Genomic DNA, 21040 nt, shown 5'->3' with positions numbered 1-21040 from the left:
TCACTGACTCTTCTTCTAACATAGACTTTTTTAATATCACCTTATAAAAAGATGATTTTACTCACGTGCCTCCACTACTACATTTCTTTTGCCAGTAACAGAAGTAGTACTCAGGGTTCAAAACAGCCACCCGCCCCTTAGTAGAAAAACGCATTATGTGCTGATATACCTCACCCGCAAGATGAATTCCCACAGCTCAGAAATTCAGTTCATTTATTTATTAAGCACCCTGTTAACTTTAAATTCAGCACAGGTAAAAGCACAGCAAGAAGTGATAATTGGGACTTAAAAATATACTCAGTTCATACTGAATACAACCTTACAATATAAAAATCACTTAGCAGGTTTTCTAGTTAATGGCTTAATTTTCCCTTCTGCTAAGCCTCTAGTCTAGTAGAAAGTATCCCTTAGCTAGTTCAACCACTAGCTCTCCCTGTTGAGAAACTGTTGTTCAAATATCCAAGAGGTTTTATCAAGCTTTCTCATTAACTTCCAGAAAGCACAAAGCAGCTTTGTATTGTTAATAGCAAGGGTTGTAACCAAGAACCATTCAGGAAGCCAAGTATACTTCTTCCTGCAGCATTTCCCTAGTAGGAAAGCTAGTAGCCAAATTTTGTTTCCATTCCAGACAAAAATTTACTCCTCTATGGCCAGAAAAGCAGAGTTTCATGAAAGGGGTACTAAGATAGAGTTTGTCTTGTCTTCTAGGCAAGAATTTGACTTCAGAAGACATCAAAAGCTGTAGATCTTCATGGTGTGTTTTTATAGCTTGTGCTACTAATGGGCAAAAGAGCACCTAACTATACTTCATATTGGTGACTCTTCCACGAATTCAGTATTCTGGGGGTACTATTGTAGCAGGATTTGTGGCCAGACGCATATCCTATGGGACATAGCCAAATCTCTTTGCACTTGAGAGCAGATCTTCATTGCTGCAGGGCAGTTGTGCCTTTCCCTAAGCTCCTATGTGCATCTAAGGCACCTTTTGCAACAGCTGACCAGAAGCAAAGTTAGCTGTGTGAAGGTCCCTTCCATTCAGAGACAGGGCAGGACTTCAACAGAAGCTCTGCAAATCAAAAAACAGCAGGGATTTGGGTAAAGACCAGAGTCCTGGAATATAGTCAGTGTCTATGAACTATTGCTTAGAGAGCTGTGGCACTGTCCACTTAGATAAGCTTTTCAAAGTCTCCACTCTGAACAAACACTTGGTCCAGCTATGTCTGAATTTGTATGACGTTTGGACCCAGTTCCCTAGTTTGGAGTTGTCCCTCCTATGGAAAAGTTCATTATTATCATCCTGAAAGAAGCACAATCAATGCAGCCTCTTCTAAAAGGGGGGAACTGCAGTTTAGACAGTGAAAGAAGTGAAAGGCAAGAAGAACACCCCCTCTCTTTGACACAGATAACTCCACTGACAGGCAGCTTTTCCCTCCTGTTGTGTATAATTAGACACTTCTAATGTGCCACTTATTCTGGTTTGCAAAGCTGAAGATGTGCTGGGTGAAATATTAAAGATCTCAAATTTTCTCCCCTCTTCCTGCTCTTTTAAGGTTATTTAAATAATCGACACATATCCTCTTAGCCAAGGGAAAACAATACAGCCAGTCACTGATTCTGGCATAGATCATGCTGCTGGAGACCCTCTCCATGCAGCCATGTGTGCAAGCAGCTGTGAACAAGTGGCTATGAGCATCAGCTCTTGAGCAGTCTGTGTTGTTAAAGCCTGGGGATAAATACACAGGCCCCCAAATGATAAGCTTAAACCATACTAACAACTGGTTGAGAAAGAGTTCCTTCATCAATTACAGCTATTAGCACATCCGAGGCTGACTCATCTCTTTCACCATCTGCAACAACATGTCATTTGCATTAATCCCTCATTTTTCTTGCTCCACATTCTTCTTCGCGTTCATGCTTCCCAACTTGCAGGAACATTTGTCTGACCCTTCCCCATAAAACAACAACCATCAACACGTGTATTTAGATGAGCCACTGATCATAACCAAGAACACTGTGCTGATTTGACATTGCCATCTTGGGAACCAATGAATTGAGAAGTGCTAATGAATCACTAATGCTCAGTGATTATATCTTCAACAGGCAGTGATTGTATAGATGGGTCATTTCTGTGTGTACACAGTATTACTTCATTTTTTTTCATCGCTACTCTACTACACACTTAAAAATACGTTCCAATAGAGAAAGTATATCAAGTGCCCTCATGAAAAGTATGGGGGCTAAACCACACAAATACTATGCATCAGAAAGAATTTACCAGGGCAATTGTTAAACGACAGAAATACACCATTACCGGTAGTTTCACAAAACAAGCATCCTTCTTTCAACACCTTAGATTTAATCCATAGGGGAGATGTACAGTATACCTTTAAAAGGCAAGTCAAGCAATTCGAATTCATCTGTGAATCAGAATCTCAAGAGGACAGCTTTGGGGCACACTAGGATTTCCCTCCTGCTAACCCATCCCTGTCCCACAGGTGATAATTACCTCTCTGCCTTTCAGTAAGGGCGAACAGAGATGTCTTCTCCACAGGGAAAAAACACTTTTCTCCCTCAAGCTGTCTGTCTGATTAACATAATAAAGTTAAATTCAGAGAAAATGCATCTCAGAACCCCAAGTTTGTGGTTTCTATTTCAGGCTTGAAAAAGTTCTTGTGTCCCTCCAGTGCAGGGAGGAGCTGGTGACAGGCAGAAAACTTTCAGAATTAGGTGGAGAAAGGTCACATATGTTTTGCTGACGGCCCAGCAAAAAAAGCAATATATTTCAGGCATTGAAAAAATCACTAGAAAGCCATAGCAAAGCAAAGTTTTAGAGAACAGTTTCCAGTTTGGTGCTCTTAAAATAGCTCAGCGTTTGACAAGCAAGAGAGACAACTCTCTGCCATCCTCCTTCTCCTCCCACCTGCCCCCACTGCCAGAAGCGTAGTGGGAACACCAGCCTAACATTGCTTTTCTTTTCTAAACGCAAGACATTCATCCTCTGTATCCCCTGTTGTTAAGCTCTGAATCAGAAATGGTTGCCCCTATTAAAGGGCAGCCTACAATCTCACCTCTAAAATGTTAAATACCACAACTGTCAGACCCTACTTCAGTCAGTTGAAGCCGTTGAGAGCAAATCCCTTTAACTTCAACCACTTTAAAATCAAGGGCATGTTGGCTTTATGCAAAAAATAAGCCCGCATTTTGGGAAAGTAGGGCCTGCTTCTCAAAGAATCAGCACAGATACTCACAAGACATCATTGACCGAGGCACATGCAAACAGTGCCACAAGGCGGCCCAAACCTCGTCCTTTAGCAACAACTGTTGAGCCCTCGAGGTTATCCAAACCCTCCTCCCTCTCCAGCCAATCTTTTATAATCAGTGCCTTCCACATCCAGCCCACATCTCCACACTGCAGTGTTCACCCTGAACACCACCATACACGTTCTGATGCCGGCATGTAAAACGGCACTTAGAGACTGCAGTAGCAGAGTACAGGGGTTTCCCTGAAGCAGCATTTTGACTACACTTCTTTCTTTTTTTTAACCACAGCCACAGAAGTGCGTGTGCTGGATTGTGTTTGCTTTTATTTTCCAGCTTCATACCACAGCTTCAGAACCATGTGTTCTCATGCAGCTGATCAGTGCTCTTACATCCTCTATTTAGGATTTTTATAAGTATTTATACACTACAAACAAATTCAGTAGCCAAAATGGGACATACCAGCAGTTCAAGGAGAGATTAATTAAAGCTTGCCAAGCAGGGAGAACTTGAATACGGAATGGAGAAGGCTTTTTCCTCCTCATCCCAGTGTGTCTAAATGTTCACACAAGAACATCTGAAGTCCTGTTTTAACCTCTGAGCGAAATGCAGTGGAGCCCATAAACCACTGTGCTGAATAATTCCGGTACAGATTCAAACACTTCCTTTTAATTACGATTAGAAGAAAATTAACAGTTTGATCAGATTCCTTGACAATGTCTATGCAACACTTCCTCAGTGGTTTATAGTTAACTGGCAAAGCTGGTACCACTGCTAGGGAAAAAATTCAAGCAACTTAAGAAAAAGGACTTAAGACTGAAATTTCTTTGCAGAACTGTGATCTTCAAGTGCCGGGCTGGCAGACAAACTGGCTTTTTGCGGCAGTCTTGCTGCAATTCAGCCACGTGGCATGTGACAGCTCAGCTGGGACTCAGAAGCCCCATGCTGCTGCAGGGACGTGGATGAAGGGGCCGAGGAGCTTCTGCTGGTTTCTGCAGGGAAGCTCCCAGTGTAGAGGAGGACTGCCATGCCAGGCAGACCGCATCTCTGCCAGCTGTCCCACTGACACCTACCCTGCCTCTGCAAGACCTCTGTGCCTTTTCTGGCCTTGCTTCTGACCCCATTTCTGCTCCCTTCCCGTGCGACCCCAACATGGCAAAGCCAAGAATACATGAATACTTCCCTTGTATAAGAGCACTTTACAGCCAAAGGTATTATCTTTGCCATTAGAGTGCGTGACCAGCATGCCTTTTTGTGCATCAACTGACAACAGTCTGTGGAGGAGCATAAGCAGAGCTGCGTAACTCTTCTCTGAATTCACTAGAAACCCTTCCGAAGAGCATTATTTACACAACTAAAGAAGAAAAAAATCCACATAATCATGGATTACTACTCAACTTTTTAAATTAAATTTCTGAACTATATTCCCAAACTTTGTACTATACTCACTATATTTAGAAAGAAGGAAGTGAAAGAAGTGAATTGTAATATTAATTACAATTCTTTTATCCCCTTTCCTTCCATGTTTTATTGTTTCAGTGACTTAGAAGTTTACTAAAACATGCTGAGGAGCAATGAATGCAAAAGACCATTTCGGGTAACTGTGAACCCACTATTTCATGTGTTGCATTTGGACTCCCATACAGCCTATGTACTTAAGTGAGACAGCAAATATTTCACCAGTTAAGCAAGTAATTTCTTTCATACAGCCTACAGTTCCACCGGGGAATCCCCATGCTAACAACTTGTAACACCAGATTGCTAGTATCTCAATTATTCTAGATTTAAAAAACACCTTTAAGAACCCAAGCATTTTCCTGCACTAATGAATGTTAAACAACCACAGAACCATCGAACCTAGCCTATTTCCCATTTAACAGCTTGATGTCCTTCAATTAATATCAGCAATCTACCTTGAAAACTATCTATGAACTCTAAATTTTAAGTGATTCAGGGAAACAGAACTTCTAGTCTATTTGCATGAATGTTGTTAACATCCAGAGTAGCTCTAATGGTTCATCAAGTGCTTATTACTAGTTAGACTAAAGTAGCTGATGCAGGTGGCTGTGTCAAAGATGAAAAAACAGCATGGCTTATACCTGACACTGCTACTTCTCCATTCCCAGAAAATGCTGTGTTTAAATCAGTGTGCCCCAGCTGTGTTCCCTCCCCCCAACCCCAGCAGTCCTACTGAACCAGGTTCAGCTGTCATTTCTTTTAAATCTCATTTCCTTTTCTTTAGGAGCGCACTTCCCTCACACACCCACTATGAATAAGAACAAACAAGTTTTCTTCAGCCCTTCTTTTCTCACCCCCTCTAAGTCTCTCCCAAAAACTTTCCCCAGAGATGTTGTTAGCCACGGATATATAGACAACCCCACCGTCAAGCACAAGTACAGCTGTCTTTCCAAAACTCCGCTTGCCTCTGCTAAACGTTCTCTCTTTCTCTCTTCTTTCTCTGGAAATACTCTGTCCCAGCGGGAGAATGACATGCTTAGCATAAACTGCACTTCTGCTGCACTTTCTCAAGTACTGGATATATAGTCATCTGGCTGGTGAGCTCTTACCCTACCCATCCAACCCACAGCAGGAGATGGGGTACAGCTCTAATGTGGACTGCCACGCTCTAACAACTGGAGACACCTTTTCTCCCAGCACCACCCTGATCAGGAACTTGGAAAGGTGAGACAGACACATCGTAAGGGCAAAAAGGACAGGCCTGGAGCTGCGAGTTGTCATGACCTCAACACCGGTCTTCAGAGGCATTCCCAAAACTGGAATCCAGCCCTTATTGCTGTAGAGACTGGATCATCCTGCTTAAAATATTGATACTCAGCAAGAGCTTCTAGTGTCCACATAATCACAGAGTGAAGCTCTTAGGGCTTCTTTGGGCTCAGTTCAGAGCTGATCAGAGCCTCTTACAGCTCTAACTGTACAGCCTCCACTACCTCAGAGGAGAACACGCTCGCGCTTGGTGTTCTGGGGGTCTGTCCTCCAACACCCGGCAAACCAGCCAAAATGAGGGCAGTCGCAGAACTAAGTGCCAACATTCATTTCCAAAGGGAAGAGAAAAGAAAAGGAATAAGTAACACTAAGTGCAATAGCTAGTTCAGAGCAACTAAGGACACACAGTTGAATTAACAAATATCAGTATCTGCTGACACAGAGCAAAAGCAGCAATTTTTCTATAACAATTGCTTTTGTGTCACGGCAAGAAATGCAAGCCAGGCACAAATGCTAGGCTGCTGAGAGGTGGTGAAGAGGGATGAGAGGGAAGAGAACTTTACCAAAGGGAAACATGGCTGGAAGACTTGGACACAAACACAAGAATGAAAGCTTGGTGAATGATCTCCAGTCATTCACATGCCACTTTGAATAATTACCCTGCATACTTAGCACAGTTGCTCTTCTTCACTAAGAGTGCCAGCCTAGGAAAGTCGGTTTTGGCAGCCAGGTTTTCGCGCACAGCAAGCTCACTACCCTGGACTTCAGGAGAGCAGACTTGGGCCTCTTCAGGGATCTGCTTGGTAGAGTACCATGGGATAAAGCCCTGGAGGGAAGAGGGGCCCAAGAAAGCTGGGTAATGTTCAAGGAGCACCTCCTCCAAGCTCAGGAGCGATGCGTCCCAACAAAGAGGAAGTCAGGCAAAAACACCAGGAGGCCTGCATGGGTGAGCAAGGAGCTCCTGAACAAACTCAAACACAAAAAGGAAGCCTACAGAAGGTGGAAGAAAGGACAAGTAGCCTGGGAGGAATAGAGAGAAATTGTCCGAGCAGCCAGGGATCCGGTTAGGAAAGCTAAAGCCCTGATAGAATTAAATCTGACCAGGGATGTCAAGGGCAACAAGAAAAGCTTCTATAGGTACGTCGGTGATAAAAGGAAGACTAGGGAAAACGTGGGCCCTCTCCAGAAGGAAACAGGAGACCTGGTTACCCAGGATATGGAGCAGGCTGAGGTACTCAACGACTTTTTTGCCTCAGTCTTCACTGGCAAGTGCTCAAGCCACACCACCCAAGTCACAGAAGGCAAAGGCAGGGACTGGGAGAATGAAGAACCACCCATCGTATGAGAAGATCAGGTTCGAGACCATCCAAGGAACCTGAAGGTGCACAAGTCCATGGGACCTGATGAGATGCATCCATGGGTCCTGAGGGAACTGGCGAATGAAGTTGCTAAGCCACCATCCATCATATTGGAGAAGTTGTGGCAGTTTGGCGAACTTTCCACGGACTGGAAAAGGGGAAACATAACCTCCATTTTTAAAAAGGGAAAAAAGGAAGACCCAGGGAATTACAGGCCAGTCAGTCTCCCTTCGTGCCCAGCAAGATCATGGAGCAGACCCTCCTGGAAACTATGCTAAGGCACATGGAAAATAAGGAGGTGATTGGTGACAGCCAACGTGGTTTCACTAAGGGCAAATGGTGCCTGACCAATTTGGTGGCCTTCTATGACAGGGTTACAGCGATGGTGGATAAGGGAAGAGCAACTGACATCATCTACCTGGACTTGTGCAAAGCATTTGACACTGTCCCGCGTGACATCCTTGTCTCTAAATTGGAGAGACATGGATTTGACAGATGGACCACTTGGTGGATAAGGAATTGGCTGGATGGTCGCACTCAAAGAGTTGCGGTCAACAGCTCAATGTCCAAGTGGAGACCAGTGACGAGTGGCGTTCCTCAGGGGTCAGTACTGGGACCAGCGCTGTTTAACATCTTTGTCAGCAACGTGGACAGCAGGATTGAGGGCACCCTCAGCAAGTTTGCCGACGACACCAAGCTGTGTGGTGCAGTCAACACGCTGGAGGGAAGGGATGCCATCCAGAGGGACCTTGACAGGCTTGAGAGGTGGGCCCGTGCAAACCTCATGAAGGTCAACAAGGCCAAGTGCAAGGTCCTGCACATGGGTCAGGGAAATCCCAAGCACAAATACAGGCTGGGTGGAGAATGGATGGAGAGCAGCCCTGAGGAGAAGGACTTGGGGGTGGTGGTTGATGAGAAGCTCAACATGGCCCGGCAATGTGAGCTTGTAGCCCAGAAAGCCAACCGTATCCTGGGCTGCATCAACAGAAGCGTGGCCAGCAGGTCAAGGGAGGTGATTCTGCCCCTCTACTCCGCTCTCGTGAGACCCCACCTGGAGTACTGCATTCAGCTCTGGGGTCCCCAACATAAGAAGGACATGGACCTGTTGGAGCAAGTCCAGAGGAGGGCCACCAAGATCATCCGAGGGCTGGAGCACCTCTCCTACGAGGACAGGCTGAGAGAGTTGGCATTGGTCAGCCTGGAGAAGAGAAGGCTCTGGGGAGACCTTATAGCAGCCTTCCAGTACCTGAAGAGGGCCGACCAGAAAGCTGGAAAGGGACTTCTTACAAGGGCACGTAGTGGTAGGACAAGGGGTAATGGCTTTAAACTGAAAGAGGGTAGATTTAGACTAGGTATAAGGAAGAAATTCTTCACTATGAGGGCGGTGAGGCGCTGGAACAGGTTGCCCAGAGAAGCTATGGATGCCCCATCCCTGGAAGTGTTCAAGGCCAGGTTGGATTGGGGCTTTGAGCAACCTGGTCTAGTGGAAGGTGTCCCTGCCCATGGCAGGGGGATTGGAACTAGGTGACCTTTAAGGTCCCTTCCAACCCAAACCATTCTGTGATTCTACATACAGCTCACTCTACAGTGGTTTGCCTATGATCGGTTACAGCTGCAGCAGCAAGGACAAAAGCTTTCCAATTTGACAAGGAAAGCCGTTTTGAGTCTGCACAACATTGCTCTTCATTTAAACCAGTGTACGTTCTCATCGTACGTGGATCCTTCTTCAAGGAAGCTTTGAAAGGCTTGGAGTCCCCCTCAGCTGCACGTGGGGAGAGACAGAGCAGAGCTCCAGAGAGGACACGCACCAAGCATGGCAGCACGGATGCAGCATGAGTCTGCCTAAAGCTAGTCATGAGGAAAACCCTGAGGACAAGGGTACAGTTAAGGCCTTCCTTCAGACTTCTGCATGTAACCCTTCCCTTGGGCCCCCAGCCTGTGGGACACTGTCCCATTAGTAAGTTACCTGCTCTTTCCTTCAACCTGAGTGGAGGAAAATGACTTCTATAGGTAAACCCCACATCAATAAATTAAGAAAGAGGATGGGAAGATGACTGGCTCGTAAAGCTCACCTGACCTGATTATTAACCTTGTATCAGCTTCTGCCAGCAAGAAAACATGAAGTTTACTGACAACTCAGATGTAATCTACTTAGTACTATGCAACATGCCAATAAATGTATTTTTAAAAAATCAATGCTATACAATAGCAAAATGCATCCGTTAAACACACAAAGAATCCAATAATCAGGAGATAACAACAGTTACTGAAAAATCATAACCATGGGGGGAGAAGTTGTCTCTGTACCAAACTCCATTCAGTATTTTCACTAATGATCTGGCAGAAGACAAAACCAGTACTGCTAAAGATAGTGGACTGGTAAATAATACAGCAGACAAGGCAGAGAGAGAGGAATCCGGTCCTGTCAGTGCGCATAGCCAATACAAATAGGAGACGCAGTCATTCAACAAAATGCAAAGTCAGATACCTTCACCCACACCATGCAGGTCACATCGGGTATGGACGAGGATTTAGAAGTCAGAATATACAGGCACTTAACACTCGCTTCTAGTGTCACACTATGACCAAAAGTGATTGCTCTTTCGATCTACAAACTGGAATTAAGAGAATTTACCTCTCATGTGGCAATGGTGTTTATTCTGTGGTTTACAGATTCCTTAGGGCACGTGAGAAAGCAAATGACGTGGGGAAAAGCTGTATACCACTTCTAAGAGATTTGGAAAAGTTATTTAAGAAAAGCCAGCTCTCAGGAGTTGGCTTACATTTGCTTTGCAGGCGTCTGCACCTTCACCAAAAATATTTTAAGGGTTTGCAGATAAACATGCTATGGAAAACTTGTAGTATATGGCAATGGCATGCTCAATAGTGAGACTCTGCGTGTGGTTGGGGTGTCTGCATTTTACAAAGCAATACAGAAACACTGGAAAGGGTGCAGGAAGCCACGGAAACTGCTCCAAGAGAGAAAGTATTTTACACTGAGAATTTTAAAGGGCTCAGTTGGCTTCATTTCTTAGAAATAATGTGAGAGGTAAGGTAATTACAACACACAAATCCCCTCACAGGGAGGGACTATCAGTTATTAGAGGCCTCTTTAATCTAGCACGGAACAACCTAACAAACCAGTTGTTGGAACCTAAAGGCAAACTGAAAGCAAGGCACCTTTCCCTCCCACATACTCCTTTCTAGTTCATTTTAATTAAAATGTGCCAGAAGTAGTGCATCCTCCTATCTTCAGATCAAGTCTGGCTGCTCTTTCTCACTGTTATGCCTAAGTCAAATACATATTATTAGCACATACAATTCAGGACACTCTGTGAGACACAAATGCCTAGAACATACAGGAAGTCAAACTAGATGGATTTTTCTTTAAACTATGGATATGAAAATCCAGCCCTCAGCAGGTCAGTAAGTTCACAATAAGGTTGAGGGAACAGATGAGAATGGGAGAGAAACATGGGGATTTAAGAGTTTCAGCTGCCCTCAGTATTAATGGCAAATGAGTTCTTAAAAAAAAACAAACTTAGAAATTATGGTTAGGATGCTTTTTATGTTTGTCTTCAAGATTTCAACTTATCTTTTTTCCAAAACCCAGAGATTTGAGTTGTAACAAAAGCTAAAACTCTCTCTGATTACTTGCATTTACAAGCTGTCCTCATTAGATGTTTTTTTAATTCACTTCTTCTGCAATGACAGAAAATGTATATACAGCATTCAGTGTAAAGATGAAACTCAAGGCTACAGAAACCACACAGTGGAAAAGACTTTGGAAAACACACGAAGTTTAGGTGAGACAGTCCAGCTGCTGAGACAAAGTAATATGAGCCACAGCTCACAGGAGAGTTTGCGGGCGAGGTGTGTTTTCCATAAGGATTTTGTCAATAAATGGGACAAGAGGTGGCTGGTATTGGAAAAGGGATTATTGGGTGGTACTCAGGCACTGGTTCAAAAGCAGCAGACACAGAAAGGTGTTCCTGAAGGTTAGACTGGATGGTTTAAATTCTGAGTAAAAACTACTATTCAAACTTCTGGAAAAGCCACTGAGTTAATGCTGTGGTATTAAAATTATTCAGTAATTGTGAAAAGAAATCCAAAGGAACAGTATGCACCAGAAGGGACTTTTCTTGCTCAGTAAGCCACATCAATTACCTGGGCATTGGATACAACCCTCCCCCCCATAATAAACTGCCTGCAACACAGATGGCAATCATGTCTGAACAGTATCAAAATCCCAAAGCTGAAAGGTAAAAAAAAAAAAAAAACAACAAAAAAACAAAACCCAAGGCTTTGCTTTCTCTGCTTATTTCAGTGGGAAATGCGTAAAACTAACCACTCCCTTCTGCAAATCCTCATCCTCCTAGCCTGTTCCACATACTCCCTCCCACAGAAACTCGACTCAGCCAAGGGCTAACGAGAGGTTTGTACCAGACAGACCTTTTTCTTACTGCCTGCATCTTTATTCTGATGGCTGGGATACAACGGCATCAGGTTCTAATCATCCATCTTAATACACGCATGTGCTCCATGTGGACACCACAGCCAAATATTCAAAGCAGGTCACAGACAAGCAGCCCTTATGCTATCAGGCATAACTGGTTTGCAGACCAAGGCAAGTCACTGCATACATCGGCCCAGGCCATCCAACACCAATATACATTCACCAAACCTCAAATCTGTTCCCAAAGTCCCCTAAGAACATTAGGCAAAATCCTCCTGTTTCCTCTTCCCCTTATACTAGAGCAGTTTATAGGCCAAAGCAAGGTTTCACGTGGTTTAAGTGCTCTGAAACTCCGTGGTGATTTAGGAATGTCATGTGTAACAGCATACCATTTCTATCTCCAGCAGACGGCAGGACTACAGCCCTGAACAAACACACAATTGCAAATACATCAGCAATGTCCTGCTAGAATAATAAAGAATAGAGATAAGTAAAGCACCGAGACACCAGTTTTTCTTTGTTTGAATACATATATTGCATATGTGATTTTTTTTTTTTTGGCATCATACAGACCAGACCATGCATTTTGCTTTTCTTTTACAAAAACAACAAAACACATTGATTTCTTGGAGACAAGAGACACAGTTCTTACCCCACAGAGCTCATGTCAGCTGGGGCATTTAAAACCATTCAAATCACAGTGAGGAGATGAGACCCTGCAGGTAAATTCAGCAACATGCCTTCCAGAGCAAGGGTCTCTCCCTTTGGTTTTACTCGCTAAGCCTTAGCCTGGCAGTCTCTCTCCTGAATATCACGTCAGTCTTCACAAACAAGCAATAGCCAGGACTATCCCAGCCTGCTCTCGGCTTCCCCCTTTCAATTATCGTAAGATTTTCTGACTGCAGAAAGCAAGTTAGCTGCTACAGAAAACTTTATCTAAAGTATTCCCCATGCAAAAAATAACCCTTGAAACAGACTTTTAACCCAAGAGATGCAGACTTCAACCCACTTGACGAATGGAGGGACTATTGCTTCATTACTAATTTAAAGACTCTTCTGCAGCTTCAGCATGCCCGAATCTCTTGCTTCCTTGTGATTCAGTTGTCTGCCTGCCTCTCTCCGGTACACTAGCATTTTGTGGAAAGCTTTCATACAACTCTGACTCAAGAATGAGCAGTCATTCTGACAGTCCATTTCTTTTTCTAGCAGCAGGCTATCTTCTGTCTTTCCAGAACTAGTAGAATACCTCACCAATACTGCATATTACTGTTAAATCAGCAGCCACACTGGTGATTTTACCTGTGAAACCACAGATTAGATTTTATACATTTTTCCTAAGGCATTTATTTAGCAACAACCAACAAAAATTCAATGGAAAAAATAATATACCCTCCACATCGCTTCTCTTTATTCATGGTTCAGATAGGTATCATTAGTTTCAAGAAAAATCCAGCGGAAACAAGGCAAAGCCTCTAGTAAATGTTTTTTATTTAAAACCACCCTAACCCCCACCCCCTTTAACCAAAAGTCACATCTTAAAACATGGAATAGATGAGTATGTTTGAAAGTTCACGGTGCAAAACAGAGGGGGATGGCAAAACCTCCTCAGATTAGTCAAAAACAGCTATCCCACTCTATACATGAACACAGTCATCTCCCTTCTTCTTTTCCTCTCTGCTTCTGTCCACCCTGCAACAAAATCTATATATTAAGAACATCAGCAGCAGCTTTATGATAGGCAATGATCCTTTTTGACATCAGTCTGTGATAAGAATGTTGATTCTCTATTTTTAAATTACATCATAGCTGTGTAAAATAGGCAGTGATATCCAAAACGTGAACTCTTCACATCCGCTGTCGATACCTCAGCAAGATCCAGACTGCTGCTGCAGCAAGCGCCAGGCCTGGCACAAGAATGGCTGCTAGAGGAAGCCCACCTGATTCTCCATCTCCTCGATGACCCACAGGGCCATTTTGTGGCTGCAACTACAAGGAAAAAAAAGTATTTGTGTCAGAGCCCATCACAGGAGAGCCTCCAGTTCTGTGTCAGGACCAGGTGGTTCTTTAAGGATGTGCAAGATGGTTTCCCCACATACCTGTACACTCTACACATGGGAGGGTTAGAACAGTTTTGGATAGACTGAGCTTTACTGCAGGGTACCTAGTCACTAGTAGGCACCCTCATGTTTCTCTGCTACTTTGTAAACTAGGACTGTAACAGCTGGAGCAGGGTACATCTCCTACAGCAGAAGCAATGACACACACATACCCAGTCATCCCTTGACGCGCTTCCCAACACACCATTTCCTGGTGTCTTTACCAGGAAAAGGGCATCACTAATTCTCTCTGTTTTTCTCACCTGCCCTGTACACTGGTCCAGAAGTTTACTCCTTTTTATTAAAGCAGTAGAAAAGGGGCCTCAGCCCACCTCTCCCCAACAGCATGCTTCAGGCTGATCAGTATTTCCTTCATCAACTTCAATGCTAGCCAGGGATGTTCAAATGACAACAGTGGATTAAGGATTCCTCTCTTTCCATATCCAAAATGGTGTCAGTATATTTAAACTATAGCAGCCCACATTTGTTCCTTTGTGGTGGGCTGCACACACATCCCAACACCAACATGAGTGATGACCTCTGAAACAACAGGGGATTTTTATCTCCAGTAAGATCTTGGCCTCTGAAACAAAACTGGAGAACTTGAGATTCTGTCTTCACAGACAAACCTTTGCCTCTGAGAAAGGAGATCTGTGAGAAAACACACCATACTCCAGCAAAACAAAGACCCAGGGACTTCTCCAAACTCACCTCTTCACTGATACTGTTACAAACAAGTAATGCACGGATAATTACAGCTGTGGTCAACTAGAGAAGGCCATAGTTCAAACAAAATCTTTATATGCATAATTCACACTGAGCACCTGGACATGGTATTTTTCTGCCTCATGAAATACAGAGCTATCAATGATAGAAACCAGTCTAAACTGAGCCAGAAATAACCCTAAGAAAAGGTAAAACATACCCTGCGCTGAATTTTCAGAGAAACGTCATAGCCTGCATTCCTGAACAGTTCCACAGCATCCTTGTGCCGCAAATCCTTCAAGTCTCTGCCATTGACCTAGCAAAAAAGGAATAGGAGAACCAGTTGCTGGAGGACAAAAAGCAAATTTTTAATGATGCAGGCTAACATAGGAAGGATAGGAGATAAAAATCTTCCTGTTTCACAAAATTCTGCATTTGGGGCATGATACTATAAACAGCAAGATTCAATATTCATCCATTCATATTATAGATGTATTTGTATATGTCGAGCGATAACATGAAAAACTCCAAGCCAAAACACAGAGGTACTGAAAAAACTACCTAGAAGCAGAATCAGAATATAAGACGACAGTTGTGTCAACAGCAGCTTCTTATGCTGTTGCTTTACTGGAAACAAATCAAAGGTGTAATTCTGACAGCTAATGAAAATAAAAGAGCAGCTACAGCAAAATTATTATTATTATGAGTCTCTTTCTCACATTGTTCCCTCTACTGGTCTACCTTTGAAACCCTTCTGTTTGAAAGAGTGCTGTAAACATACATTTAAAAGCATATTGATGTAACAAAACAAAATAAAAGACTTACATATTGGCATCCACTTGAAAGTGTTAGGATTTTTCTTAATTTAAAATAATATCTCATGGCAGAAGTTTTTATAACCTACTTGATTTCATTCACTAGCTGATGATATTCATTGTAATTTTTCTTTTTCATGCCCATTATCCCTAATTGTATCCCCTGAGATCAAATCCAGTGCCTCCCTTCTCTTGATACTCAGACTCCCCAAACACAAGTATGTAAATATTAAACCATCAAGAAAAGATAGGATAATATTCTCCATTTAACTTAATATCATTTTCTGGATCAATAATAGGCTCCAACTAGTGCAAGGCACTCTATAGAGGCTAAAAAGATTACATGTGGAACATAATAAGCAAGTATAAAATAAAATTAAGGAGTATTAAAAGATGATGTATCACACTAGGAGAGGCTACTTCTTCACTCATCACTTTGTAAAGCATATTGTCTTGTATGATTGCCAACTGTCTGAAGAACCAGGGGGACTGAACCTCAGTCACTTTAAAACATTTGTCTAAAGGGAGAAGCAGCCTGTATTAATCCTGATGAGCTGCAATGAATAGTTTTATGGCCTAGAAGTTTTATAGCCTAAAAATCCCCTCGAGCACAAGGATCAGTAATCACTGACTACCAGTCAAAAAATGGAAACTTAGAGGTTGGGAGACTGATTCCTTTATTTACACATGTGTAAATGATGATCCATTGTGGGCAAGAGAAGGCCTGATGGATTCTAAAACCTTAGGGAGGCAAGTCACAGAGGAAATACAAATGCAGCACCAAGAAGTGTTTCTGAGGCAAGTCAAGAAGGCAGAAGAGATGGGCCCATGTGTAGATGGGCCCTAGTGTTCAAAGCTGTCCCCAGACCCCCAGGATAGCTCCTTCCATGGAGTTTCCTCAGCATCATCTAACTGCATTCATCATATCCTTCTTCTCTGTGCACTGCAATGGCAAACCTGCATCTCATATGACATCACTGATCACAGCACTTCAAGAACACACGGGGCGACAGAAGAAAGGGCTTACCGCTAAAATTTTATCTCCTTCTTGTAATCGGCCATCAAGGTAAGCTGCCCCATCCTTTTTGATCCGGCTGACATAGATGCTGCTGTCATTGGAAATGTACTGCTGATCTGTCCCACCAACAATGTTGAAGCCCAGCCCTAAGGTAAGCCAAAGAGAAAGCTGATGAGAAAAAGCTCAAAGCTTCAGACATTATTGCTGTTGTTGGGGACTGTACCCTCCCACGTTGTCCTGTTTTCTCCACAATACTGAAACTCACAGCACACATATCTGCATCATCCTTTCCCACCATCACTGTCTAGAAAAGTTATTCTCATGAAACTCGTCTTGAAAGCAGAGGAGAGACCCTGAATGCCCGAGGGCTCAGATGCTTCATTCCATAAAGCATCCATAAGCCATTTTCAGGTGGGTGCTGGTGAATACTGAGGGACACGCCATCGTTTCTGAGATGCTGATTCAGCCCTCAGCAGGAATACGCCTCTTCAGCACAGCATGAAAGGAAAGGAAAGAAAAGCATTCTGCATTTCACAGGAGGCTATAGTAAATCATTACCTTTGAGCAACAAGAAATCATGCCTGACAAGCGTTTCATGAACTGGGAAACAGAGTTAGGAAAGGCAAGGAGAATTAGATCCTGTCTACAGATGAGGAAACAGGCAAGAGGAGCTGTGCTACCAGCTCAAGGGCACCTAGAGCTTAGAAGGCTCCCCTTCCACATCTAAGGAGCTGGAACTGGCGTCCTTCACCTCCAAGAATAAGATTAGCTTACATGCAGCTACTTCAAATTGTATGTAATCACTTTGTTCCGTTTCAGGAATTCAAAACACGGCAGGAAATGAAGACAAAGTTCTCAGACTTAACGCAAAATGAAAAGGAATACACACACATTAAACAGAACTGATGTCCGCTTCACATTTTTGTTACGCTTCATATTGTTCTTTAAAGTAAGCCTCGATTACAGATCTCTAGCTGGAACCAGATGCTGGATTAAAGTGCAGTTAAAGATTAGGACTTCTTGTTTCACTCAAATCCAGAGAACAAATTGAATTCAAAATCTGGAAAACCACATGTTGTGAGAGCACATTCCTCATTGCACATGCAGCTAAGTTTCTCTGTAAGTAATAATACATGACAAGGGATGCGAAAGATTCCCTAAGAAGAGGCTTGCAATGAAAAAAGAAAGAAGAGTCAAGGAAAGAGGGAAAAGAAAAAAAAAAACAAAAAACAAACAAACAAACAAAATATACAATCAAAGTAAATGGAGGGGAAAAAAAAACCCAACTTTTTTTTCTGACGCAAAGCAGTCATCCAAAACCTATTGTCAAGAACAGCTGAATGCAAATTCTCCCCACATTCTGCCAAGCTGATTTATTTATTTTCTCTTTCTTTCTTACTTTCTCTCAAAGTTGGGACTAGAAACTTTGAGAAGGAGAGTTGTAAATGAAAGTAAAACCGCCTTGTGCCTGCTGGGAAGCAGCATTTTAAATCAGTCATAGGAGATCAAAGGATGTACAAGATGAGTAATGCTACTTTAAGTGTGCATCTACAGCTGGGAAGTAAAGAAACATTAACAGCAATCTTGCCACACCTTTTTTTTTTCCCTCCCCTTCCCGGCAGTTTCAGACAAACGAGGAAGAAAATGAAAGCAGCAGCAGATTGAAGAAACACTGACATTTCAGCTAGACTAATATCTATTCCAGGAAGGGACAGTTGTGCACAATAACACACCCTTGGATGGGAATTAAAAAAAAAAAAATCCACAAACTTAAAAATTATTTGCCATGAAGCCCATAACCTGAGAACAGGGGGAATCAATACTACAGAAAGTATAAGGTTTAATCAACATTTATTAAAAAGCCAGAAAGAAGGAATCGGAGTTTCAGAGTACATTGATTCTCTCCCACATATATAAAAACCACCAAACATATATATATGAAAAAAATTACACATTTTGCAAGTTTTCATGCATGACTGGAAAACTAATCAAAAGTTACAGCTTTCATCAGCAGAGGCAACATGAGATAGGAGCAGATCTTCGTGACAAAAAGAGACAGTAGTTCAGGCTAGACAAAGTTAAATATTCACAGGGCTTTTTCACTGTGTCTTTCCTTTCCAGCACTTAAACTTCCACTCTGGCTAAAAATATCTTCCCTGTCATTCCTTCAGCTCTCTGCTATCCTCCCCCTTCCAGCTCATGTGGCCATAGAAAGAGACACAGCCCAACCGGGAGAAAAGGAGCAAGGCGAAGAAGACAGCACACGGCACTAAATCCCTTGTCTACAAGGGACCAGAAGTAGAATGGCAGAGCTTTAAAAGCAGGCTCTGGGCTAGACTTCTGAACCTCCCTAAGGCGGCAGGCCTCTCTATGCCTCATTTACCCCCCTGAAACATAAAAAGTCCCCGAAAAAGACATTAAAGAAACACCATGATTGACAGGATTAGGAAAAGAGAGATTGAGTAATATTGCAAATTGAACCGATTTATTTAGTTTTCCATAAAACCAGATTTTTCTGCCTAATTTCAGCCTAGTACTTCAGAAGGAAATTTGAAAGAGAGACATACACACACTGTTTTGCCACTGCAAATATGTTCACCTCCTCAGCAAACTTTTGCCAGAGATGTTTAGCATCAGACCTATTTTAAAAAGTTGCAGTCAAAACTCCGATTAGAGAGATTACGGGATTACACTGTGCTTTACAGATAACAGCATTTTGTTCCTTCCACAGAAATTAATAACAATTCACATGGTAAATGCATCAAGGTCGTAAGGGGCTGTAGGACCTTCAAATCAAGTGACATAGTTAGAAACCTAACTCTAAAAATACAGAGCCCATCTTAATGACGGGACAAATGCTGCTCGTGGTAATCAGATTTAAACTGCCATGGCCACATTCAAGACCTCTCAACTCTGCCCTTCAACATCCCCTTCCACGTCCCTCAAGATTGTAGGTTCCCAGATATATGGAAACAGCTTTCCCATCAGAAACAGCTTCATTTAGCAAATAATTTTCACTGACAAGCGTGGCTTCATTAGCCCGAGCTCGTAGCTGTGCAGGCAGGGCTATGCAGCTTTCAGACCAGTGGCTGCTCTGGCAAGCAGGAGAGGCAGAAGGCTGCCCACTGGGTCACCCTTTGGGTTGCAATCACTGGCACAGGGGCCAGGACCAAGCCCAGCCCTGCACGGGAACAACCTTCACCCCGGAGAAAGGCAAATGGTACATACACCAACGATGCAGGTGCTGTGGGTCCCTGGGGGGCCTGTGGAGCCAAGGCCGGCCAGCAGCCGGACCCAGCAGTTGTGCGGACAGAAAGGTTGCCACATTTTCTCTTATGCTCATTTTAATTAAAGAGAAGGGCCCACGCACCGAAATACAGCTCTAGCTCCAAAACCTCCCCAGAGCATGCGGTTCTTTGGAGCCAGGGTTTTGCTCCGGAGCCGTACGTTTGGTGCTAACTTGCTGCACTTCTGAAAGTATGATTTGAATAGCATCGTAAATCCTGTAAAAATACAAGGGCAGACAGGCATCTGCAGGCTTCCATGAGAGCACACACTGCTGTGACAGGAAAAGCAAAGCCAAAAAAATGCCCCACAGACTGCCCTGTTCCCGTTCCCTTTCCCTTCCAGCACTCCTCTCGCTCACACCCTCGAAGCCCTCTCTAAAGCTACCCCAAACAACTAACACGAAGCTGACAGTACAGCCACTCTGACTAATGTTTTTCGAAACGCCCCCTAATTTTGGGTATCCAACACGGCTGAGAGCCGAGCACCTGCCATCGCACTCGAAAGCGACAGGAGCTGCACTGGAGATGGCAGCTCCCGGGAAAACCAGATTTGAGTTGTTCCATCCGAGACACCGGCCGCAGCCGGTGTTCCTGGCCGCTGTTCTCGCAGAATACAAAGCTTGACCCAGCTAGCCCTCCCTCACGCAGGTCACGGGCTTTCCCCGCAGCAGTGGATCCGCCACGGGCGATTTCCACGGGCACGCCGTGGCAGGAGAGGCCTTTGGGGCCGGGAACCTCTGGGCTGCCGCGCCAGCGCCTGGGAGCGGGCGCTGTGCTCACCGTCCTCACCGCCGGGACTCTCCCACCGCCGCCCCAGTGCCCGCTAAGGCCCCGCAGGCCAGCCCCCGCCACCACCCCCGCGCTCCCGCTCCGGCCTTCCCGCCCCGCCGGGGGCGCGCAGGCCTCGGCGCGGCTGCCCCGGCCCGGGAGGCGCCGAGGGCCCGGCGAGGGGCGGCCGCCCCCGCCTTACCTGAGGGTCTGCGGGTGAGGCTGATGACCTCCTCGCAAAAGCCGCCGCCGCCCGCCACGCTGCCGTTCATGCTGCGGCCTGAAGGTGAAGTCGGCTCCCGGGGCAGCCTCTTTCGTTTCCTCGGCCGCCGCCGGAGGCCCGCGCCGCGGAGCGCTGGGAGTTGTAGTCCGCGCCCGGCCGCGCCGCGGCGCCCGCCGACGGGGCCCCGCTGCCAGCCGGCGCCCCGGCTCGCCGCGGGCACCCGGGGCTGGGGGCAGCGGGCGAGGCCGCGCCCGGGGAGGAGCGCCGGGGCCCAGCACCTCACCGCCGGCCGGGGGGCCACAGCGGCCGTGCCACCAGAAGCGGTGGCAGTA

The 21040-nt window shown here is 44.5% G+C and overlaps 1 protein-coding gene across 1 annotated transcript; it reads right to left on the bottom strand.

Moving 5' to 3' along the window:
* Positions 1 to 12312: 12312 nt before the first annotated feature.
* Positions 12313 to 20824, bottom strand: SYNJ2BP (synaptojanin 2 binding protein). Its single transcript, XM_075502921.1, has 4 exons — positions 20688 to 20824; positions 16440 to 16576; positions 14818 to 14913; positions 12313 to 13782 (listed from the first exon to the last, which is right to left on the bottom strand). Exons 1-4 carry the CDS (start codon positions 20755 to 20757, stop codon positions 13642 to 13644), a joined length of 444 nt encoding a protein of 147 aa, XP_075359036.1. The 5' UTR covers positions 20758 to 20824; the 3' UTR covers positions 12313 to 13641.
* Between the last annotated feature and the right edge of the window lie 216 nt (positions 20825 to 21040).

This window comes from Mycteria americana, chromosome 5, assembly GCF_035582795.1.
Source record: "Mycteria americana isolate JAX WOST 10 ecotype Jacksonville Zoo and Gardens chromosome 5, USCA_MyAme_1.0, whole genome shotgun sequence".
In the NCBI taxonomy this organism is placed as follows: Eukaryota; Metazoa; Chordata; class Aves; order Ciconiiformes; family Ciconiidae; genus Mycteria; species Mycteria americana.
Note: the sequence above shows the minus strand (reverse complement) of the source record. Positions and strands in the feature narration are given on the sequence as shown.

Bases quoted from the DNA above. Each gene is read 5' to 3' on its own strand.
- SYNJ2BP (XM_075502921.1), bottom strand. From the start codon at position 20,757: ATGAACGGCAGCGTGGCGGGCGGCGGCGGCTTTTGCGAGGAGGTCATC. The intron at 16,577-20,687 runs GTAAGGCGGGGG...GGCTTACCTTAG, and splicing joins CCTCACCCGCAGACCCTCAG to GGCTGGGCTTCAACATTGTT. The intron at 13,783-14,817 runs GTATGTTTTACC...TTTTCCTTGTAG, and splicing joins CTCTGAAAATTCAGCGCAGG to TTGCAGCCACAAAATGGCCC.